This window comes from Haliotis rubra, unplaced genomic scaffold, assembly GCF_003918875.1.
Source record: "Haliotis rubra isolate DU_JTF1 unplaced genomic scaffold, ASM391887v1 Scf941, whole genome shotgun sequence".
Lineage (NCBI taxonomy): Eukaryota > Metazoa > Mollusca > Gastropoda > Lepetellida > Haliotidae > Haliotis > Haliotis rubra.
In genome coordinates this window covers 187,072-207,149 of record NW_025767681.1, presented here as the reverse complement: position 1 = coordinate 207,149, position 20,078 = coordinate 187,072, and the positions used below count along the sequence as shown (strand labels likewise).

Sequence of the window (20,078 nt, the reverse complement as noted above, 5' to 3'; positions counted from 1 at the left end):
ATTTACATCTGTGTCAACATTGTAAATAACTCCCTTAGATTCACTAAGACTCTTGGGGACAGAACTCTTGACACGAACGTCACAGACACACGTTACATTCAGTGCAAGGGTAAGTTGCTCAGCAGACCTGCAGTGTATCACTAAATCTCCCTTTTCCAGTTTTTTCATATACTCCACATCGCCAATGTTTTTATGGATATCCCGAGCCAGAGCAATTGGACTCAAGTTTGTCAAACGTAATCTTGGGTCAACAGAAGTAAGAATGACAACAAATTTGATAGGTAATGACGATGTCGTATCACTTACAACTCGGTCATCCTCATGTTTTCGTTTCAAACGTTTGGAAATCATTGACACGTATTTCTCTGCAAATTCAGCATCTGTCGAGGTTTCCTCAAATGAGGTAGCGAGAATATTATCATCCCCATCCCCATCAGTGTCGCTCTCCATACCCAAATAGTCCTAAGACCAAGTCGAAATGAAAAATTTCACGCAGACACAATGCGCGAAAACCGAGGCCACGTGGTGCGGTAAGTCACCGCGAGCCAACAAAACACACAAATATGGCAAAATAAGCCAATATTTGACCCTCGATAGCCTACAATCACTTACCTTAATGATAATACACAAATATATATATGCCAAACGTAGAACTGAATATGAAATTCTTGACCCAACACAGGCCCTTACAGCGGAGCGGCTGACAAGCACGTCCGACCCTGTCAACAGCCTAAGGCGGTCTCCTCTAGTCTATTTGTTACTGTCAGGGAGTTATCTGCCCTTGTCAACTCCTCAGATCCATTCAGTAACCTGATGACGGACTTTGGATTACTGTCAATCTGGAAGCTCAGTGTCACTGTATCAGACTCGTTCACTGTCACTGAGCCACTCTTAGAGTTGGCGGTGAGCGTCCGTATGCTTGCTGGGTCTGAAAGAAACATCAACTGTGTGTGTTTACGTAATGTTCATTGATCATTCATTGACGTTGTTTGTTCATGTGTTGATTTCAATAATTCAAAACACAAAACATGGTATAGCCTATGACAGGTAGTTTCAGCGTTGGTGTAACACATGATATCTGTCTGTAATGAAGCATGTCATCTTGGCATTGCCAAACTTCATCTGTTTACACAGCAGGGCACAATATGCACTCAGACATTTTTGTGACATTCCTTCGAACATTACTGTGACGATGTGAATACGGGAAATCCACCATGTCGACAAGCTAATCCCTTCTGATGTAGATTATTTAGTTGCATAATTATGTGTTTCTCTGACTATACCGTGAACAGGAGTTCAGAAAAATGGAATCAACGCCCCAATTGTCATGTTTTACTTCATGTTAAGCATTATTCAAGCGGGTGCAGCCTTTGGTGTCATGTCACAGCTTCTGAGGTACAATCAAACATGGCCTTGCTATAGCAACCCTGTCAATGTCATTCTCTGCTGTGAATTTTAACGTGCTTGTTTTCCAGCTTACACTTGGTGTCGCTATTTAAGAGTGATTCATGAACGGATGATACATTCGGAATGTTACAAGAAACTCAGTTTTGAATGCGCGGAGCGGCCATTCACGATATTGAACTGAGACATTTCGCATTTTTCTTCTTGTGACTTGACATTCGAACGGCGGTGTAGCCTAATGGAACTGATTATGGCACTGTCAGTGTATCGAGTACATCACACAGATCTCAGCAATGAAATAATAACAATTAAACCATCTTACCATCTCTTGTTCTTTTATAGTGCCCTGAAGAAATAATGTGAAGTTTCTTTTTTGACTCAGTATATTTAGGGTGTTTGTGTATTAGTGGATTTTATCAATGTTAATAAACAAGAGCTCAGAGGTCAGCTGGAACACATACATACTGTTATGCTGGACTAGTCAAATTAACTTCTTTTAGAGGCTCACCTTACAAGTGCTTCAGCATTCGCCGGACATCTATGTACATACCAAAAAATGTGGCTTGCATGTGATAGATGGTGACGATCATGACAAGTTGTGAGTAATTTCAATAGTGAATTAATTGTTCTGTGCCATTATATACCGAGGTTCACTTATATGAAAAATGTGATAGAAGGCTATTCCGAATTTTCACTGATCAATGATACATTCAACTGTATGATTCAACATGATGGATAATGCAACTGGTAGCTATGATGAGATAGATAGTGACGCCGTCGCAGTCACACCTTGCATACTGAAACTAAAAATGTTTAAAGCGTTGGTGACGTTGATTGTGATACGGTCACACCTCACAGAAGTAGACTTTGGTTCCCTGTCAAACCCCAAATGCAGCTCCAGTAGAACAGTAGATAGTCCTGTACAGCCCCAGTAGAACGGAAGATCCACCTTATGACTATAGTCTATCTTTTAAAGTAGGGAATGAATACCGCTAAGAACTGTCTAAAGACTGGCTACTCACATCGTACATCTACATTAACCGAGGCTGAGTCTGATCCCTGACTGTTGCTGGAAGTACAGGTGTAGTCTCCTCCCTGACTCCTGCTGATATTCCTTCTGTCAAGTACAGCCCCAGTACTGACAGTAGAACCACCATAGGTCCATGTGTAGCTTGTAGTTGGAGGGTTGCCAGGTGTGGTGTAGGTGCTACAGTCTATCACGAAGTTGAAGAACTCCATGACGGTCTCTGTTGGTGGTAGTCCAGATATAGAAGGGGGATCTAAAAATTACAAATCGTTTTGCTAAATTCAGTTTACGTTTGCTAGACTGTATATACCCAAACATCATGGCTATATTAGATCAGAATGTACAACATGGTACCGGAAATATGTTTATGCTGATCTGAACAATAACGGCAAGAAATGATGTTACATGTGGGTGAAGGTATTGGGATGACTCACATTGCACATCCACACTGACTGAGTCTGAGTCTGATCCCTGACTGTTGCTGGCAGTACAGATGTAGTCTCCTCCCTGACTCCTGCTGATGTTCCTTCTGTCAAGTACAGACCCGGTACTGACAGTAGAACCACCATAGGTCCATGTGTAGCTTGTTGTTGAAGGGTTGCCTGGTGTGGTGTATGTGCTACAGTCTATCCTGAGGTTAGAGAACTCTGTGACGGTCTGCGCTGGTGCTAGTCCAGATATAGATGGAGGGTCTGAAATGAATAGTCAGTGACATTTTGTGAAATACTTTTGTGCAGTTAGAGGCTGAATCTGATCCCCGACTGTTGATGGCAGCATTGTGGTAGCTGACAACCTAGTGTAGGTACTAATGTGTATCAGGGAACGGATTGACTCCTTCATTGTGTAGGTGGAAGGGAGGTCAGAAGTTGATGTGTACAAGTATACATTCCACATGCCATATGCTTAAATAACGTCTCGTTAACAAGTTCACATTGCATTTAATGTTGAAGAATAATGTTTTTGTATAAACATGTTAATATAAACACAGGTCAATGCCTTATGATAAATATTCATCTTTTGAGACATGAGACAATGAATGTGTAATTTCATTTTAAATTGCTTCTTAGAAATATGTCTGGATGTACGAAAGGTGTTCTTTGATGTATAGTATGTACGTCATACACAAACACTTGAGCAATGAGTGTGGATTCTTCAGGGCTGATATCTATAATTCAGAAAGATATCTATATGGCAGTAATTTGACCGAATCACCTTGTGTATTATGCTTGCTGAAGTGAAGACGCGGGGGTTCTGTGCATGAGTTCTGTAATCGGTACAATCATCATAAAAAATAATATGTACAACATATCTGTGTTGAATCATCTGCACTCAGTTGCTATACATGATGAAGCCATTATTTTATGGAGCTTATCATTGGATGATGTTATCAGGAAAACAAAGGTAGGTAATGAATATAAGTATCATAATCCATCATACATTTCTGTCCAAAGCAGACTGGATTGTACGATTCCGGTGATATCATGAGCATCTGTTTATGAATCATTATCACATAGTGATATCATAATATTATCTGAAAATGTGTAGAATATATGATGTGAATATTTCTTAGTGTACAACACTTGAACGTATCAGTATATGCCACTCTGAAACGTATATGTTTAAATAAATATATTGCAATGAAATGAAGACTTTCGTTCGTGTCCAGTAAGATATTGCTGTTTGCATCAATGCAAAAGTACACGGATGAGATATTAGATTATTTCACATGTTTAATAAAACATGTTATGTTGATGACACACCACAGGCAATCATTGCATAATTCATGATGTTGGGTTTCATGCATACTTACTCAACACAGAGGCATTGACATCAGCATAACCAGAACCTGACAGTGAAGTCACTTCACACCTGTAGAACCCGGCATAGCTGGAGGTCACCCGTTACCCTTCTAACAGAACAATGTCTACCATATACTTACTCAACACAGAGGCAGTGACATCAGCATAACAAGAACCTGACAGTGAAGTCACTTCACACCTGTAGAACCCGGCAAAGCTGGAGGTCACCCGTTACCCTTCTAACATAACACTGTCTGTCATATACTTACTCAACACAGAGGCAGTGACTTCAGCATGACCAGACCCTGACAGTGAAGTCACTTCACACCTGTATGTCCCGGCATAGCTGGAGGTCACGTGACTGGCAGGCAGCTGGATGTCGAGGGAGGAGGTGAAGTCACCAACAAACACGCCCTTGTTCTGCCAGGATTCCTGGAACACAGCTGTCTGAGCAGGCACTGACCCACTGACTATGTCCACTGTAGAGCTGCCATCCAACCTCCTCCATGTGAACTCAGTAACAACATCCCCAGATGTCAAAGTGTAGCAGCATCTCAGTGTCAGAGCCTGCTGGTTGGGTATCCCTGTACCTCCTGACCCTGATACACTCACTGCTCCCTCAACATCTGGAAATAAGTAACAATATCACCAGGTGTCACAGTGTAGCTGCATCTCAGTGTCAGAGCCTGCTGGTTGGGTTTCTCTGTACCTCCTGACCCCGATACAGTCACTGCTCCCTCAACACCTGGAAATAAGTAACAATATCCCCAGGTATCACAGTGTCACAGTGAAGCTGCATCTCAGTGTCAGAGCCTGCTGGTTTTGGTATCCCTGTATCTACTGACCCTGCTATAGTCACTCCTCCCCCAACATCTGACAACAAGGACTATATGACAGGTCTCTGAGGAGCACATTTTTCTTGCTGATAAACCAGGGATCATAGTCTGGGCAAATCTGTTTTTTCTACACTTCTTTGTTAAACCTCGAAAACCATTTGCTCGATATCAATATCTTCCCTCACCCTTTGGGCTAGATCTGCGCTCGATAATAGTACGTTGACTATTAACGTCTGCGAAAATGATACACCTTGAGTGTTAGATGCCATGTAAGTATTTAGTTTAGAAATAGATTTTGTTTGCTAATATTCATCAATAATCTTTAATCCAAAACCTGACTTACCTTTGAACAGGACAACTGCAAACACACATGTTCTTATAATACGAAGGGACGCCATTGACAGCGGTGTTCTGAAAAGGTAAAAGATCAATAAACGCACACTATTCTCATATTTACTTGTGGGTTTGTGGTTTGAGACATTTATATCATCTGAAAGATATGAGACATGTAGCGTGTCTAGTAATGAGTTATGGTATATTCTGATACGGTCTGGCTTCCCAGTAACTACTGAGCGCTACTCTTAACCCTCTAATTGTGGTTTCTCGGCTTCCCACAACCATGTATGTACTCGTGGGTTTGAAGTTCTGCATACCTCACATTTACAACACCCCAACGTTTACTACCACTCTGAGTTTACTTGACCTGATTAAACTGGAATACTGTTTATAGCGACGTTAACCCAACACTTGAACCCAATATAGGCTGTGCTGTTCATTCAGGAGAATGTTTCAGTCTGGGGACCCATCTGAAACATGAGCTCTCTAATTGATATGCAATATTCTTGAGTGAGTGAGTGAGTGAGTGAATGAGTGAGTGAGCTAATATTTATCGTCACATAGACAAAATTTCAGCCATATCGTGGTGAAACAATCAATTGTTATACATAGTAATTAATGGTAAACTATAAAAACATGTCAACAAAGGGCAATAACATAACTAGATTATCACAGAAATAAATTTAATACTAGTAATTACATCTGAAATATCTTAACTATATATGACAATTCAATATAAAAAACAGGCTATAGATTGCCACCAACTGAAAGTAGATCACCATACTAGGGACCATGGGGACTTAAAGTACATTTGTTTTCTGAATGTAAGTCTCAATGGTCGCTGGTACATTCAATAGCTGGCGATCTGTAGCCTGTTGTATGTTGTATTGTTTAATAGAGTGATACATTTTAGTATAACATGCTGGTTTTAAACCATATATGTGATACTCTGTTGTATTTATTGTACTTTAGTGATTTGTTATGGTATAGAGTTATTCAAGTTGAATGTATAGATTGGTCTCGTCACGACATGGCTGAAATATTACCGATGTGATGTTAAATATTAACTCACTCACTCTGGCGACTTTGGTATTTTGAACTAAGGGTATTGTGAACTCCCTGTCCCTTTAAACAATCCCAGTCACACCAGTGCCTGTTCAGTAAGTAACAATGCATGTAATGATGGGTGTTTTAATCAATCTATCACGTACAGATGATTCGTACACAAGCAACATGTATACCGCTAGAAACTAGGTCAACGCATAAGAGTTTATCGACATATATAGTGGGTTATTCATATACAGTGGCATGAATCGTATAAGCGTTCACAGTTGACATGCACAACATGACGGAAGGAGTAAACATAGACACATTAGATGTTTTGTGATAACGATAGAAGAAGATATACATTATACATACCTTCTTAGATTTGCGATTGTCAGGTATAAACCGTCACTCTAGTCGCCGTGTGTAGTCGGGTAGCTCAACACGGAAGTAATATGTAGGTGTACATGCATATCACTCGCTTCCAAGTAGTTCAGTTGTATTTAAATATAGCTCGGTCGAGTACGCCACCATGCTATGTGTGTCATAGATTTTAATATTATGTTGAAACATACACAAACATTGCAATCTCTGACATACACAGATGCATATACCACTATACTGATGTATATTCAGCCATACCCTTGAATACCCATACGTCCTCTGCTTCAAGATACATGACAGATATACCTGTGAACGTTTCGCGCGCACATTTTCACAGTTCCTGTGTTTCTAGGTAGCTCGGCTGGAAAAAGGTGCGACTCTTTTGGTTTAAATTCATGTGTTCGACAATGACATGTTTCATGCTTCTGTCTACACAATGCGACCCAGTGGCCTATATACTCTGCATTCTTGTATACATAGTCGGATCCAGCAGGGGATGATCTCCTATGCACCCACCCCAGCTTTCGTGCCGAGAGTTTGCTAAATGACCATTGTGCACCTCGCTTTTTCTCAATATTTTAGTGTTGAAAGCCCTGAGACACTAAAAGCTGCCCCTGCTATATAACTGTCTGGCGAGTGAGTCATAGGGGCGTGGACATAAATCTTGACGAAGGCTATTCACATGGCCTTCAAATGTAACTGCCGTCTGTCTCTGCAGGCCTCTTCCTGCGTATTAATGAACTAACTGTAAATTCTTGTGAATAATGTATTTATTGATGTACATGGCTGAGTACATTATTACTTGTAGAACGGTCTCGAGAAGTCCATCCCGCTATATACATCGAGCGACGGAGCTAGATGACAATGACTTTTGTCAATATATCTCCAATGTCTTGATTAGCGTAACCACCTAGTTGTTTAAAGGAAATCGTCCCACTTGGGTACAAGGGTGCTAGTTGAGTTGACTACTGAATGTGGTGACATGATACAAGTGACACCAACCTTGACCACGTCCATTTTCACCTGGCCGGTGTTTACCTGGTTACTGAAAACATAGGTTTTTTACTGATAACTGTCAATGACTTTATTGGGTGATATACATCATGATGCTATTGTCATTTGTAATTCACTTCCGAGTTGTATTGGTTACCCGGTTTGTTATTTGAGGAGTTTCCTGGTTGCCAGCTTGTTACAGTACTCCCACAGTAAACTGATGTGAAAGCCGATGTGACGAGGTTCAGATTGTTTGTTCCATTTCTCTGGTTTATGAATGTGAAACGTGTCATGCTCTAAGGCTACTTAGGTCGTTATTGCATAGACATAAAATAGTATTGCTTTGACATTCAAACTCTACACCAGATTATATTTCAGACAACACATTTTATTTCCTGTTAAAGACACATTTGGCTAGTTAGCTGATCCCTCGATCCAAGGTTGAACTGGGATGACGGTATTCATATTTAAGACAAACATTTTATTCCCTTTTAAAGACAATGTGGCTATTTAGCGTCCCTCGAAATGTCTGGGATGATGTCCAAAATGTGAAAATGGAAGTTGTTTGCGTAAATGTTGGTTGCTGTCGGTAAAATCAGCCTTACCTAATAACTACTCAATGTTTGCTGAGCTTTGCCTCTTTAATCATGCACCAAATGATGCACATATGTTGAAATAGTAAGCCATTAAACTCAGATCAACCGTCAAAATGAAACTTTCTCACCAAAACTGAAACAGTAGACAGTCACAAAAACAAATTCCTTGTCCAAAAGATCAACTGTCAGTTGCAGGAATGTGATCCATCTGATACCCCAACACTCCTGCCTCGTTGTTTTCGGCTCTCAGTGAGTGTCCTGGAAGGATGGTTGCTCCACACTCCAGAAGAAGTAATCGTCAGTTCTTTCATAGTTGTCAGGGCGCCGTGAGAGAGTAATATGTAACCAGGCTGGCCAATAACATAAGCCTGCTGCTCTAAGTAACAACCAGCGACCCCAGCACCATGATGTCTCTCGTACATACTCAGAATGTCTTCTCTGTTTCACCGTAACCCCGGTATGACTGGATACCGGTTCTACCAACTGTTCTCTTCCCTCTACGAATTATATGACTGAACTTGAAATGAAAGAAATTAAGAAAGACCTTTGCCTAAAAGAAGTACTGCACTATCCTTAACGAGTATTCTATCCATAACTGACACTTAAGTCATGATGTATATCCCTGTACTTCCTAGGTATTTCCATGGTCAGGACCTGCAAAGTCAAGAACTGAAGGTGATCAAACATACAAATATGATAATATTCAAACATATTTAACTGGAACAGAAGAGGAATCATATGGTGATGATTACTGATGTGGAAAGATTTATGGAAACATTGGATCCATGAAGATGACGAAGGTTTCAATCATCAGGAGTGTTTCATGGTTTGGTTACCTGGAGAATGTGCCCCAGTGTTCTGGTATGGCGATACACTGAGGGACTCATAGGTCACAGGGGGAGTCTCTGTCACGCCCTCATAGGTACTTGTATCTGATGCAGCATCAACTGAAGATATATTTGAGCACATATTTCAAAAACAAATTCTAATTAAAGCTTACCTCCTTACAAGTGCCCCAATAATCAAACAGTACAGCCACGTGAAACTTGAGATTCGACTTTATTAAATGGCATCTACCTTTTGTGTTCTCATAAATCTTCAACTGTGTGTACTGTAGTTTTTCTGATTTCTCCTCCAAATTTGAATACTGCGTTTGAGCAGTGATCTGATCTGAAACACATTGTAATGATTTTGTGCTAATAGATAAAGAGAAAATTGATCTATCACAGAGGAAAATATCCAATAATCAGTACATACCTAAAGATGAATATCCTCTGTTGTCCATTTCAACGGGTTCAGGATGGCTGGAGCTACAAAACAGCATCAGGTCAGTTTCTAATAACTGGCCAATAATATAAATCCTCAGTAAGTAAAGCGTAAATGTAGTTAAGTTATTGCAAGTTACTGAATGATCGTTGAAGTTTAGATTACCTTTTTCGAGCATCTGAAAAACAACAATAAGAAAAACGGCATATAGTGAGAAGAAAAAACATTAACCGTAAAAAAGACCGGAAAGTGAAGATGATATCGTTAATTGTAAATATCTGCCGAAATAAAACATAACCATAGATACATTACAAACATTGGCAGTACAGATTACTCTCTTTCGCAATCATTCACAATCTTGACTAGCGATGATTTACGTATGTAGCCAATATCATGGACCATGCATTTTGAAGAAGACCTACTGCATGTAAATACTGTTCAGTCATATATCAAGTTAACATCGTGACATTAAATATATACCTTTTAGAATATTTCCGATCCTGTACCCCTTTCTGTACAGCACCATTAGAACAGTCCCTCCAATGAGCAGGGTAAGAAGAATGCCTCCAACAGTCGCTCCTGCTGTTACCCCTGTACAGGTACATGCAGTCTCGAGCTTTTGCTGGGCTTTTGGATCTACAATGTGATTAAAATATCATAACAGTTGCACTTGGTTACGAATCATACGTTGCTGCATTCAAGTAAAAATATGAATTTTGTGAAGGATTTATATTATCTGAATATCTGATCAAAGAACAAAGTATTCCCATCTGGGATATTTCATTGTTTCAGCTGATGAATTTTCCAAAAGACATTTATAGTAGCCAGTGGCTGATTCTCCTTAAGTCGCACCTACCCCCAGCAGTCGTAGTTTCTACAAAGACATATATGTTAGAATCCCCATAGTCATTTCTAGCTCTTAGTCGGAATATGTAAATCTCTCCAGATATAAGGCCCGTCACTTCCACCACCATCTTCTCGCCAGGGTCATCAATAGAAGTATACACAGTCCACGTTCTTGTAGCAAACTGACGATACTCAATGAGAAACGTCTGAGGGTGTCCACAATTGAACCCAGGCAGCCACGACAACCATACCGACGACGTTGTTGCATTATCCAGATCTCTAAGCTGTGTAGGTGTCTGTGGTGGTCCTTGCAACAAATTAATCAGAAATTATTGTCATCGTTTTACCTTAGAATGTTGTCATTATATATTTTGTGAAGCACAATAAAGGTAAACAAACAAAAGTTAGAGAGAGCTATTCTGACACAGGAGAAGTTAAATCCTGAAAGCTTCATGTACCAGTGATACATCAGAAACTGACCTGCAGGCTCAACGCTGAATGTGTATACCACTGACTCGCCTACACCATTGTCCACTGTAAGATTATAGTCCCCGAAGTCCTGCTGTTGGAGGTTAGTAAGGTGTAGTCTGGCAGTGACTGAGATGTCTGAGACAGGGCTGGAGGAACCAGTCAGATCCTGGCTGGTGCTGATGGATCTACTCCAGGTGAATGTAGGAAGGGGGTAGGACAGGACTGACACAGACACAGTCACATCACCACCTAGCGTAGCGGTGAACTTGAGTTGCCCGGGCTACTGTCTCAGCAAGTCGAGGAGAACCTTACGGAAATCATTTCTTAATGACTAAAATAAGAGACTAAGAAACTCTAACTGCTACACCCACACTCTAAATATATAAACATTGTTCATGTACAGAGTATATGTATAATTCTAATTATGAGTGTGTAAATACGTCAATTTTCCCCCATGTGTTTTTTTCACCACCACCACTACTACTAATACTTCTCCTCCTCCCACTACTACTACTACTACTTCTACTACTATGTCATCGATTCCCAAATTCGCAGATCGATGTTCATGTTGTTGATCACTGGATTGTCTAGTCCAGACTCGATTATTTACAGCCTGCCGCCATACACCTGGAATATTGCTGAGTGCGGCGTAAAAGTAAACTTACTCACTAACTAACTAACTCACTACTACTACTACAACTACTACACAGACAAAAAATATCTCACATCTGACCAGCAGTTCCACCATCTGACTGACAGGTGCACCGATGTAGTTGGAGGCAGTACAGGAGTAGTTCCCTCTTTGTCTACAGTTGACTGTTGACTCCAGTCTATATGTTGCTGTCAGAGAGTTATCTGCCCTTGTCAACTCCTCAGTTCCATTCAGTAACCTGATGACTGACCTTGGATTGCCAGCATTATCCAACTCACATCTGAAGGTCACTGGGTCAGACTCATTGACAGTCACTGACCCACTGTGGGAGTTGGCACTCATCATACTCATGCTTGCTTGATCTGAAAAAAGGTGGACAATGAGGCCACGCAGTATACTGTGTTCATATTGGATTCAACAGTCAAATATGGTTTGGGAACCTCCTTAAGTGTGTGTCTTTTATCCGTATTTATCCTATGACCAGCTATCCACTTGACCATGGAAGTGATGAAATTGGTATGGATGACAAGTTGTGTTGCCTAAATATACTATCCCCCCAAAAACGCATAAACGTTTCGTATTTTTTACAATCTATTAATTACCCTTTGTGTTCAAACAATCGTCAATATATCTAACAAAAATGTTGATAAAATGATTGAACACGACTGCACAGGGAAAAGAATCGACTTTACCTGAAAATGTTGATTTTGATGAGATGTCTTACAAGGATTAAAAAGGCATCGCCACAATGTAACCGAAATCACCTTCCAGTTGAAATTGTGCATCATTGTCTGGCTGTAAAACCCCAGATTATTTTCGGAAATCGACAATCGTTTGGAAGGAGTTTCAAGGTCAAATCACTACGCTACGTCTTGACTCTGCGACACGGAACATCGCCATTGAAAGAAGGCACGATGGAGGTTACAATTCTTCTGTTGCCACGCGTCTGAATGTTAGTTTGAGCACAATATCAGCTCGTTATAACCAAACAGGTTTAACAAATGACCGTCCCCGTACAGCCAGACCTCGAGTCACCACTGCAGCCCAAGATCGGTACATCCGGGTACTACATTTGCGTGTTTGTACTGCCACGGGTGAGAACACAACAGAGTGTGCCGGAACTTCGGTGGATATCCGGTCAAACAGTACGGAACAGGTCGAGAGAGATTGGGACTGAGAGGCAGGAGACCCAACGTCGGGCCCATGCTACGTAGTCACCAAGTCGCCCAACGTATCCGTTATCTAAAATGATCCACTTGGTTGTATAGACATTTCCTTCTTTTATACTGATGTAAACAATCATGTACTAAAGTCCATTTGTGGACGAGTTATACCTGTTTGAAATACAGCATTTTCGCAAAATAATTCTGGCCTATGCGTTTCCTTTTTCGGATAGTATATATAAAGCCCATCCGGCTAAAATGTATACATATTGCATTGTATATAGTGTTAAATGAGTTCTCGTATTGCTTGGTCCTAAAACAGTCCCGTAGACAATACTCACATGTAACATCCACTGAGACACTTGAGCTGTCAACAGTCCCGTATGTATTGGAAGCCTGACACTTGTAGGGTCCTGTCTGTGACCTGTCAGCCACCGGGAGAGTCAGTGTAGCTCCATCACTGTGAGATGTCCCATTCTTGAACCACTTGTATGTACAGACAGGTTTGCAGGTGGCTGAACACAGGATACTTGGTACACTCTCTTGACCTTCCCTCCTGGTGTAGGACAGAGTGGAGGGTTGTAGGGTCACAGCATAGGGGCCATCTGTCAGAAAGGAAGAACAGTAAAACAGATTAAACCAATGTATGTACACACAGGTGGGGGGAACACTGGATACTTGGTACAACCTCTTGACCTTCCCTCCTGGTGTAGGACAGAGTGGAGGGTTGTAGTACCACAGCATAGGGTCCATCTGTCAGAGAGGAAGAACAGTGAAACAGATTAAACCAATGTATGTACACACAGGTGGGGAAAAACAGGATACTTGGTACACTCCATTAACCTTCCCTCCTGGTGTAGGACAGGGTGGAGGGTTATAGGGTCACATTATAAGGGCCATCTGTCAGACAGGAAGAAGAATGTAACAGACTACACCAATGTATATGTACGCATACCGCTGCAATTGTTAGACCCTTGAAGATGCGGGTTAGAGTTGATCTTCAGTAACCCATGCTTGTGGTTCATCATGTCCCTACTACGTAGAATGATCATGATGTTGATTACTAGATTGTCTGGTCCAGGCGTGGGTTTATACAGAGCGAGTGTCGCGTAAATCTATACTCACTGACTGATGATGTTTTATATTAAAAATATTCATACCCGTGCGGAGGTATCAGTGAATTGCGCTTCTAATCCATCATAATATCTTAAAAGCGACCAAGTACCCCATGAAACTTCTCTGCAATGCGGTTTAGTTTTCATGTGGAATAGTTTTATGAATTGCGTTAGACCCACATTGTGGCTCCATGTTGTACACCTGGCTCCACTCTGACTCCGGACCCTGACTTTCTCTCGCTCTACATCTGTAGCTGTGGCTGTCCCGGGAACTCACTGTGAAGGTGTAGGGGGGAACCAGGGGAGGTAACTGTGATGTTAGTGTTGTCACGCTGCCAGGTGTAGATCAAAGTCAGACCATGGTCAGCTGGGACAGTGGTAGAGGTGGAGCTGCAGGTCAAGGTCACTTGTCTTCCAAACACAGGGGTTGATGGTCCATTGCGAGTTGGCTTGGTGGACTGACCTGAAAATGTTAAAGTGTCCTTCAAGTATATATACTGAGCATTTCTCTCATATGATTGTGAATAGATCAGTTGACAGTGTTATGTTCAAAACTAGAAATAAAATGAATTGATCAATAAATAATAAAAATCTGCGCGAACATAAGGACGGGAAAACACCCGTTAAGAATACTTTCTGAATGATCTAAAGGGATAATGTTAGCAAGAATACTATTGTGGGACATCGACATCAAACCTGTACGACTACTGCACATGTGCAAGAACACAGTGGGGAGATAAGGATGGACTTTGTAAGCGTCCTCTTGCTTAACAGGTTTCTAACATCACACCGTTAAAGAGATGAGTATACGTTACAATTCGACAAATAGAACACATTGCTCTGACAACAATCAGAATTGATACCTTTTGGCTTTTGAAAAACACTCAAATTATGTGCTTGAAATTTCATGAGATCTCACAAATGGACCAATTTCGGTGAAAACATTTCACTTTTCAACATTATACATCACTACATAGCAAACCTAAAGAAAAACTTGATTCCTTCTTTCATGGGGCATCTGTTAATAAAGGTGGCGAGGATAGGTATACTTACATTTCTATATCTAGTGGTTAAGGGTATTTCGTGTAAAGTGAGAGCAAGCAAATGTAATCTGAAGTTTACAGGGAAAACTATATGAAATATAGGACTTCTTCCATCAACGTAAAATGTGAGGTAAACATTCAAACAAGAGGTAGCCTTCTCCATTGACACGAGTTGTGCTCCCACCCTTTGGATCTGTTTTCTTTGACCTTATGAATTAGAATTTCGGCTCTGGTTGACAAAATCAATATAAAGTAATTTGCCCAAACAGTTCTTACTCTCCGGGTGGATAGATGATGTAATATATCGTTCAAGAATAATGAAACAGCCAATTCACATGCACAAATAAAACTCAGAGACATTTTTTTTTTCTCTTCAAAGTTAAATACAAGATGTCTAATAATATAATACAATGTTTAACATGTCGGCTTTTGTGGATTAGAATAATAACCTCCAACCTGGACGTTAAAACAATAGCATCATAGATTTCATAAAACGTGCAGTATGGATTTAATTAAAACGGACAGAATAGGCATCACATAGCTTGTACCCTGTTCCTGTTTTGAGGGTTGTTTCCCCGGAGTGAGTGACGTTCTTGATAGTATTTCTACACATAATAATTACCTGGATCAACCAGGATATTTTCCCTAATGTACCTACCCTGTGACGAAAACCTAACCTTCATGGGTCTCTTTATGATTTAACTAACATATAACAGCAATGGAAAAATGTCTACTCGAATATTAATCTCCAACCATCTTCTTTGTCTCATGCTACTATCACATGTATACTAGTCGTGTTTTATTACATGACTGACTAATGACTGACACTGTTACTATTCATTCTAAACATAATCCTCACCAAGAACAGCTTGTATTATGTAATGTAAGTAGGTGGTTGTTTTTGTTTATTATTTAACAAACAAATGATTGACGTCGACACTGTTGCTAACATTTCCTCACACACTCTTACCAAGAACAACCAGCTTCTGTCCACACTGAGGTAAAATGTCAGTTGGTCCATTCCTCCTACAGGTGTAGGTCCCAGCATCAGATCTGACAACACTGCGGAGGTCAAGGGCCATGACCTTGGGGTCAGCAGTTAGATTCCCGGTGTAGGTGACACGAGCTGTGTAGTTCCCCAGTACCTGGTGGTTATTGAGTGTGTTGGCCAGTAGTACTGCAGCTCCAGATGGACTGATGACATACAGGACAGAGAGTCCCCCTGGTATAGCTGGTACCTGCCACCTGAAGCTGGCTGTCTCAGACTCCCTCACTAACACAGGACTCGCCAACTGGGACTGTACACCTGTGGAAACATTGTCTTATATCTTCATGTGTGCAGTGATGACTTAACGCCCAGTCTACGATGATGTTAAAGAGTGTCACGCCGTGTGTCAAACGTTGTTTAAATGAGGTTCCGATAATCAAGCTTTCGACACGCTTTATGGTAGGCATTAGGAGGATATTTCAAGCATTAGTTACAAAACATGTTGTGATAACGACCATAAACTACGGGGTTTGTGTAAACAGACTTATATATTGTTAACAAACGCGCTTATATCGACATCAGAGCAGAAAGATATCATGAAGATCCCATTATAGATGATTTAGTTTTACATATAGCAGCCTTGTACACCAAAGACAGTGAGAAATGGCAATGTATCTTTTATAAACAAGTATCACCAGCATCACGACCAGTGTGACCCATTACATCCTACAGTGTTTTCTGACCCGTTCGACAATTTCTGCAACTGCAATGCTTGTATTCTGATATATCCATACTGTATACGAAGAATCGATTCTGAAACACGAACCTAAATGGTTTACAATTTAACACTTAAAAATATATATTTCTCTATGGACACTTCGCAAAGCATATGGAAAGTGCAGACATAAACTAAATCGAACCTTTTAACAATGGCCGTACATTAGTTCTAAACCCGAACTAAGATCCAAACATAGATTACACATTAAGTCAGTACTAGTGCCAGCGCCAGTTTACATTCAAATGCCTCTACTTCGGTTGATTGGGACTTGGTTCCCCAGATATTATTGCTCTGATTTCTATGGACGCCACGGACTGAGGAGGTGCACTGTTACATCGAATGCTCTCGGACAATGGAGGAAACACCAATTCAAAGGGTAGAGATTGTGCATTTTGTGCATTGGGCTAAATGTATTGGAAATGTAAAAACGGATATTGTATTGGATCTGACTCGAACAAATCGAGGAAAGTGGAAGTTAGTGGATAAGGTAAAACTTCACCTTTGTGTGTTTAAGAGTATTACAAAAACAGAATAAACCTACCAGTGATGACAATTCCGATAACATACATCATGAAACCCGCATGCCAAGATTCCATGACAAAACTGGTCGGATTGGTCATGTCTCTGTAAAGAAAATGATTTCTGGTTGAATTTAACAATCATTATCATTATCACATGTCTGGTTTAATAGGGATTTGGATATATGTTGTCTCTCTTATTGGTTTCCCATAAAAACAATTCCTTATTTATTCATTCTTCTGTATTCTTCATTCTCTAAGCATGTGCAAAATGACGTTAAGCCAAACTCACTCTCTTATCTAAAGATAACAAGACAAGTAATCTACCTATGGCCTGTCAAACCTTACAGTTCAGCTTCAAATTCAACGCACCTAATTCGATTCATTGAAACGTGGCCAGTTGTAAACACATCGACTCCATGCTGTCATTGTTCCAACTGTATTCCTTTCATGCGCATATAATGGTATCAAACCAGATTGCTTGTTGTTTGTAAGGACATTTCAAAGTCCACTATCTGCGGCACTGGTTGTCATTGGAAAGTGCCTCATAGGAAGTAATATCATTATACTTGACTTGTACACTTGACTTGTACACTTGAGTTGTACACTGAGTTGTATCAATATTTCAATAGACGCCCTTGCCAATAATGTCAGGAATGAAACCGGCATATGTCATATTGTCATGACACATTGAATTTTGTTCTGGAACGACAACTGAAATAAGTTGTCAATCCTAAATTGGGAACTCCACCACTTGTAGCATTCAGCATATTCGTGAGCGACCTAAACGAAATCCGTTGCCCTGAACTGGCAGGATTTGCTGGTGATATTTCCGTGGTAAAATGCAGATTAATCTCACCAGGCCGCCTTTGTATTTGTAGTACAACCTTCCTGTGGGCTGTCGGTTTGTGTAAAGCTTTCAATGGTGAGTACTGACAAGTCATGTAGCACTCACAGTCCATATGTACATGTAACTGGTGTTCACCTGTGTACACATACAGGTAGGCGGACTCTCGCTGGCGTATTGCCAACTGTGTTTCTGCTAGGGACAATGGAGTTAAACGTAGAATGTAATAGAGATACCTACACCTCTTGTTGTTTCATAACTCCCTGAAAGAGAACACCAGCACCTGCAAATACGTACACTTAATATCCTATCCTAAACGTATGGAACCCTCTTCGATTCACTCGTGCGACCACTGCGGCGGTGTCCTTGCCTGGGGCTCCGTTTGGGCCGCGGGTCAAAAGTACCCGGATGATTGTTGCATTGCCTGAAAACAACACTCACCTGGATTCAGCTGGTATGGTCTTCTAATTTGTATCTTATCCATGAAGCATCCTACCTACGTCTGGTGGAAACCTGAACACAGTGCACTAATAATATCACACATCATACTTCCTCATTGCTGTCGGGTAGGACGGGCTATATTTAGATCACATATGTGGTAGGGCAGTGGGGACACATTTGTTCTATACTGATATGTACTTCTCAAGTCATCCATCAATGACAGAACATTTGCCTTATATACGAATGCATTGTGTGGAGAAATGAGATTGCAAAGTCACCAACCAGTCTATATTGTAAAATCCCATTCATAATTAACTGGGTAAGTTTGCAACAAATCAACCCATGTCAAGGATCATCGGATGCACATTTCGCGGTTGATATGTGTCATTGTATTTCATCCATATCCATTTTATTACTAAAAGAAAGCATCTAGCACCGTTGGATGTGGAATTCCTCTACGTCTCCCGAATGGCGGACCCCTCTTGACTATTGTATAGTGTCTCCTAGTGTGGTATGTTTACTTGATGTCTTTATAAACTTCAAGACCCGACTCTGACGATATGGAATACCTCTACGTTTCCCGAATGGCGGATCACTCTTGACTATTGAATAGTGTCTCCTTATTTGGTATGTTTACTTGATGTCTTTACAAACTTCAAGACCTGACACTGACGATATGGAATACCTCTACGTTTCCCTAATGGCGGGTCCCTCTTGACTATTGAATAGTGTCTGCTAGTGTGGTATGTTTACTTGATGTCTTTACTAACTTCAAGACCCGACACTGACGATGTGGAATACCTCTACGTTTCCCGAATGGCGGGTCCCTCTTGACTATTGAATAGTGTCTCCTTATTTGGTATGTTTACTTGATGTCTTTACAAACTTCAAGACCCGATACTGACGATGTTCGTATGTGTACTACAATGGGCAGAGGTTTGCCCTGAACCTTTCACGTTGAAATACGGAGTGTTAGTCGTAACCTCTGTTCTGGGATAGGTTTCGTCCGATTTTCTAAAATAGTTAAGCAGCAGAAAAGTGCAATGTTATTTTCTGCACTGTTAAACATGCATCAGCATGTAGGCTCATTTTTAAGAATGGTGTGTATGTTATAGCTCAGAGCCGTTTTTATATTGTGCCCAGTCTGAGGTAAGAATATAAACTAGCGCTCATAAGAAAGTATACAGTGTTGAAAAAAAAGAAAAACATATATAAGGCGTTTTCTTTATATCAAAATGTTATCAAATTATGAATCGATAGTGAGTGTGACCAACATTGGCTTCAATAGACGCCAAAAACATGTCAACGCATTGCTGAAGTAAGGCGACGAATGACGTTAGGCGTACTCCGTTGCCACAGTTCTTTGATAGATATGGCAATAGCCTGTACTTAGTGCAAAGACCTAGATTGCATGCTTCAAATGCTTGATGTACTTCTACCATCCATAACCCAAATAGTGAACCTTAGTATTCTCAGTGGTGAGGTACCTACATCCTTCAAAGCCGCTGTGGTGAAACCTTTGATCAAAACG

At 40.7% G+C, this 20,078-nt stretch overlaps 2 protein-coding genes and 1 long non-coding RNA gene across 3 annotated transcripts in view; 1 reads left to right on the top strand and 2 right to left on the bottom strand.

Moving 5' to 3' along the window:
• The window catches only part of LOC124264773 (hemicentin-2-like), a 255,580-nt gene that overhangs the window by 89,954 nt on the left and 145,548 nt on the right, over positions 1-20,078 (bottom strand). Inside the window, exons 8-9 of the mRNA XM_046699558.1 lie at positions 2,866-3,123; positions 2,427-2,684 (exon numbers count right to left, since the gene is read on the bottom strand). Coding sequence (XP_046555514.1) covers positions 2,427-2,684; positions 2,866-3,123 — 516 coding nt within the window. The remainder of the gene's footprint in view (positions 1-2,426; positions 2,685-2,865; positions 3,124-20,078) is intronic.
• On the top strand, positions 8,281-19,066 carry LOC124264786. The gene is made up of 4 exons (XR_006895244.1): positions 8,281-8,412; positions 13,451-13,461; positions 17,736-17,742; positions 19,055-19,066. It is a non-coding gene; the product is annotated as an uncharacterized LOC124264786 (long non-coding RNA).
• On the bottom strand, positions 13,471-18,689 carry LOC124264778. The gene is made up of 5 exons (XM_046699572.1): positions 18,548-18,689; positions 17,283-17,365; positions 15,946-16,281; positions 14,113-14,395; positions 13,471-13,570 (listed from the first exon to the last, which is right to left on the bottom strand). Exons 2-4 carry the CDS (start codon positions 17,359-17,361, stop codon positions 14,175-14,177), a joined length of 636 nt encoding a protein of 211 aa, XP_046555528.1. The 5' UTR covers positions 17,362-17,365; positions 18,548-18,689; the 3' UTR covers positions 13,471-13,570; positions 14,113-14,174.

What these genes read in the sequence shown, in the direction of transcription:
- LOC124264778 (XM_046699572.1), bottom strand. Translation starts at nt 17,361, where the DNA reads ATGACCAATCCGACCAGTTTTGTCATGGAATCTTGGCATGCGGGTTTC. An exon ending in TATCGGAATTGTCATCACTG is followed by an intron (nt 16,282 to 17,282) that starts GTAGGTTTATTC and finishes ATGTTTCCACAG; the next exon opens with GTGTACAGTCCCAGTTGGCG. An exon ending in ACAGAAGCTGGTTGTTCTTG is followed by an intron (nt 14,396 to 15,945) that starts GTAAGAGTGTGT and finishes TAACATTTTCAG; the next exon opens with GTCAGTCCACCAAGCCAACT.